The 4,229-nt window shown below is 35.8% G+C and overlaps 1 protein-coding gene across 1 annotated transcript; it reads right to left on the minus strand.

Annotated features, from left to right (window-relative positions):
* Positions 1 to 6: 6 nt before the first annotated feature.
* Positions 7 to 4,223, minus strand: LOC129573137 (uncharacterized; the record flags this gene model as incomplete). The annotated part of the gene is made up of 3 exons (XM_055453404.1): positions 3,686 to 4,223; positions 250 to 632; positions 7 to 174 (listed from the first exon to the last, which is right to left on the minus strand). Coding segments are annotated over exons 2-3 (543 nt in total), but the record flags the coding sequence as incomplete, so codon positions are not given.
* Positions 4,224 to 4,229: the final 6 nt, after the last annotated feature.

Here is a 4,229-nt window from a genome sequence, read left to right on the forward strand (position 1 = left end):
AGTTGCCGCTGTAGCCACCCCACAAGTCGCTTTACTCTCAGATTTTTTCACTTTGTACCACAACGTTGCAATCTTCAATCTTTTCTTTGCCGATTCGATTGTATTGTTAACGGTTTGGACTTCAGATGTGGAATTTCCTTCCTCTGTAATCGAATTATCCGATGATGATGATATCTATAATTCATATAGCAATTAGGATAAATTGTCTAAGAAAAAAAAATCAAGTATTTCAAATGCTGTATTTGTTACCGTTTGATCTTGAGGTGGTTCAAATTCATTGCCAATACTTCTATCTTCATTTAACTGTGATTCATCATCCAAATTACAATATGAATCAGATGTTTGTGTACTGACGGATTTTTGGATTAGAATTCCTTCATTTTTTACTATTGTCTGTAAATCCTCTTCTATGTTACGTGGTGAATCAATTGAAACGTAATCAAATTCATTTGTTCTTTGAATTTCTTGGCCTTCATAGACGGAACTTGATGTTTTTTCTTTCAGTATATTGTGGTCAAGATGAATTTTGTCTGATTCTGTGCTTTCTGGTGAACTTCGATCACAATAGTCTCCGTTTTGTGGTGAACGCAATTTTCGACTTGTTTGGTTATTGTCCGCACTCATTTTCTTTTCTTATCAAAATATTTTATATTCTTATTAATCGAAATATTATAGAAGCTTGTTCAATGATTGTCTAAACTATTTGCTTGTTTATGGCTGTCAACACTTGCAGAGCTGACAACCAAACAAACACAAATTATGCTATTTTCGACGTTTCATATGTTTGTTATTATTGGCCCATTTCGATATTAGTACAGTTCCCAGTCACAAAACCGATTTATTCATCATATTCATACTTGATAACAGTGTATTTGTGTGTGCGCATAAACAAAATATTATTTCACACTCACACAAATGCAATTATATTCACCGAAAACGCCAACGATTACACTACCTGTGTATCGTCAAATACCCTTACATTATTTTTTAAAGGCAATAATTTTCCGTTCATTTGTCATCAACACAAAGCCAAAAAGCAAAAGCACAATCAGTTTCATAGAATATTGAATCTGTCTCGGTTTCTATTCAAGCAATTGAATGAATATATATATATATATTTATATATATATATATATATATACACACAATGTTTCGCACCGTTTCGTTGCGTTGGAATGAAGGAATGAATTTCGATGTGTATGTGATGTGGATAATGCAGTTAGAACTAATTTTTTTCACTTGTACTAAAATTAATGACAAAGAATTTTTTTTTCTTTTCCTATTAGAAAGAAATTCCATTTAATTCGTTAAATGTAATGAAGAAATCATTTTCAAAAAATTCAATCGAAATTTTCATGAAAAATTTTTCATCAAAAATTATTTGTTGTTCGAATAAATGTTGATAAAAACTGCATTACTGCTCTACTACAGTTGTTCTAATGTGAATTGAAATGCGAAAGACATGATTTGAGCTCAAATTGACAGATCAATTTTAATATATTCAAATACATAGATTGAAATACTCTATAAAAGATTTTTCTATATACTTGATTTTAATTCGAAAAACAAAATCGAACCATAACCATTGATCTAACAAAACGACAACTAATCAAACGTAATTTCATTACGACGATTCTCACTAACATAAGATTTTTTTTCTTTTCAATATTTCGAATATTCACCAACAATTCTATATGCTCATGTGCGAGAGAGAGAGAGAATATTCATGTTTATGCATCTTTGTCATCTGCACTCAACCGTTCCCCATAAGAAATACACACAAAGCAGAGACGTTGATGTTGAGAGAAAGAGGAGAGATAAAGAAGAAACACAAAACCGAGGATGTGGCCAAAAACCTGTTTTCGAGAGAAAACACACAAACAGTGAGAGAGAGAAGAGAGAGAGAGAGAGAGAGAGAGAGAGAACGTGTGTGTGTGTGTGTGTATGTGTGTATGTGTGTATGTGTATGTGTGTATGTGTACTACTGTGTCCAAAAAGTAAGGTGACATTGCATTTAAAATTTAGCGCGCTGGGGAATTTGAAAAAATCCTTTTATTTTTAGGTTGGTAGGACTGTCTTTGACATCCCTGCCAAATTACACGTCAAAATATTCATTAGTGTTTGAGATACGCTTCGTTTTGTGGACTGCTAAAAGTGAATTTCTCGTTTTTTGCGATGTCGAAATTTGTTGATCAAAGAATTTGCATTAAATTTTGTTTGCGGAATCAATTTTCTGCTGCGGATTCGTTGAGGATGGTGCAGAAAGCCTTTGGTGATGAGGCTATGTCGAAAAAAAATGTTTACAAGTGGTATAGTGAGTTCCAAGCAGGCCGTGAATGTGTCGAAGACGAAGAGCGTGCTGGGCGACCATCAACCTCAACCGACGAAGCTCACGTCCAAAAAATTAAAGATTTGGTGTTGGAAAACCGTCGATTAACGATTAGAGACCTTGCTGATGATATTGGCATATCGAAAGGCTCAGTCAATACCATTTTGAAGGATGTTTTGGGCCTCAAACGCGTCAAATCTCGACTGGTACCGAAATCATTGAATTTTTTGGAAAAAAGGTGTCGAGTTGACGTGTGTGAAACAATGCTTTCTGACTACATTGACAAGACGAAATGCATGATCACTGGAGACGAGACTTGGATCTATGCTTACGACCCGGAAACAACCGACCAATCGAGCGAATATCGTGCCAAAGGTGAGCCGAGACCAAAAAAACCGCGCCAAAGTCGCTCAAAAATCAAGGTCATGTTGACTGTTTTCTTCGATTATCGGGGTGTTGTGCATTATGAGTTCCTTCCCCCGGGTCAAACAGTCAACAAGGAATATTATTTGAGTGTTATGCGTCGTTTGCGTAACGCTATCCGCCAAAAGAGGCCGGAATTGTGGAAAGACAACTCTTGGTTTTTGCACCATGATAATGCATCGTCTCACAATGAGATCATTCTTCGTGAACATTTCGCCAAAAACTCGACTCATATCGTTCCACAACCACCGTATTCACCTGATTTGGCACCGTGCGACTTCTGGCTGTTCAACAAGCTCAAAAGACCGCTCCGGGGACACCGTTTTGAGACGATAGAGCAGATTGAAGCCGCAGCGAAGACGGAGCTGAGGGCCATCCCTGACGTCGACTTTTTCAACTGTTTCGAAGATTGGAAAATCCGTTGGCATAAGTGCATTGTATCGGGAGGGGATTACTTTGAAGGCGATGAAATTGATTTGGAAGAATAAATAAAGAATTTTCAAAATAAATGCAATGTCACCTTACTTTTTGGACACAGTAGTATGTGTGTATGTGTGTACGTGTGCACTAATACTAAAAAACGTGGACAGAACCGCTATTTCTATACTACTCAAATCCAAAACATAATACAAATCAAAAACAATTTACTTGGCGGTCGATATATTTCTATAGCTCTCTTCGAACGCAATTGTTGGTGTTGTTGCTGATGCTGAATATCAGGCTGCATTGTGAAAGCAAGACTACGTCTCTTGTTCTGGTGGTTTTGTGTACGCACGAAGCTGCGTTCGCGTGTCAGTCCTGATGTTGCACCACCAACTACAAAACCTTGCATATTTTTACCATTCGATACCATCTCATTGGCCATTTCGAAGTATTTTTTACAACTCGTTTATACTTATATTTTTTTGCATAAAACACAAAATTGTTGCTTACAAAGTTATATCACATTCAGTTGCACATTTTTGACTACTTCTTCTTTATTATATTTAGCTTTGAATGTTAAACCTGCAAAAACAACAAGATAATTTTATCCATACATTTTTTTATATTTTGGATCATTCACATAATTCTCGTTTGTATGCGAAACACCAATACAATTCCAAAGACGGAATCAGATTTGTGCTGTTCAAAGCCGTGCTTTGTGTATAAACATTATAGGAGTACTGTAAATATTTTCGTCGCACATTTTATCAAAACTCATTTACTAAATCAGAATGAAATTTCCATTTTTTTTCCTTCATTATTGATCATCAATTTGTGGCATCTTAGTCACCTTCACTGATAAACGTGGGCGGTTTACAAAGAGTCAGCTGTTGTTGTGAATGCATATTCTGTGAGGCAGATGTTTTGAAAAGCGTTTGGTATATCAATCTGTAAAAATACGTAGACAGGGAACGGCGTTTATTTTAATCATTTGTGTTGCGACGAAACTTATTTCGACAACAGAGATACCAATTTAGAAATTGATGCGGTTCGA

The sequence above is a fragment of the Sitodiplosis mosellana genome, unplaced genomic scaffold (genome assembly GCF_009176505.1).
Source record: "Sitodiplosis mosellana isolate CC-2019 unplaced genomic scaffold, AAFC_SMos_1.0 Smas_scaffold_5951, whole genome shotgun sequence".
In the NCBI taxonomy this organism is placed as follows: Eukaryota; Metazoa; Arthropoda; class Insecta; order Diptera; family Cecidomyiidae; genus Sitodiplosis; species Sitodiplosis mosellana.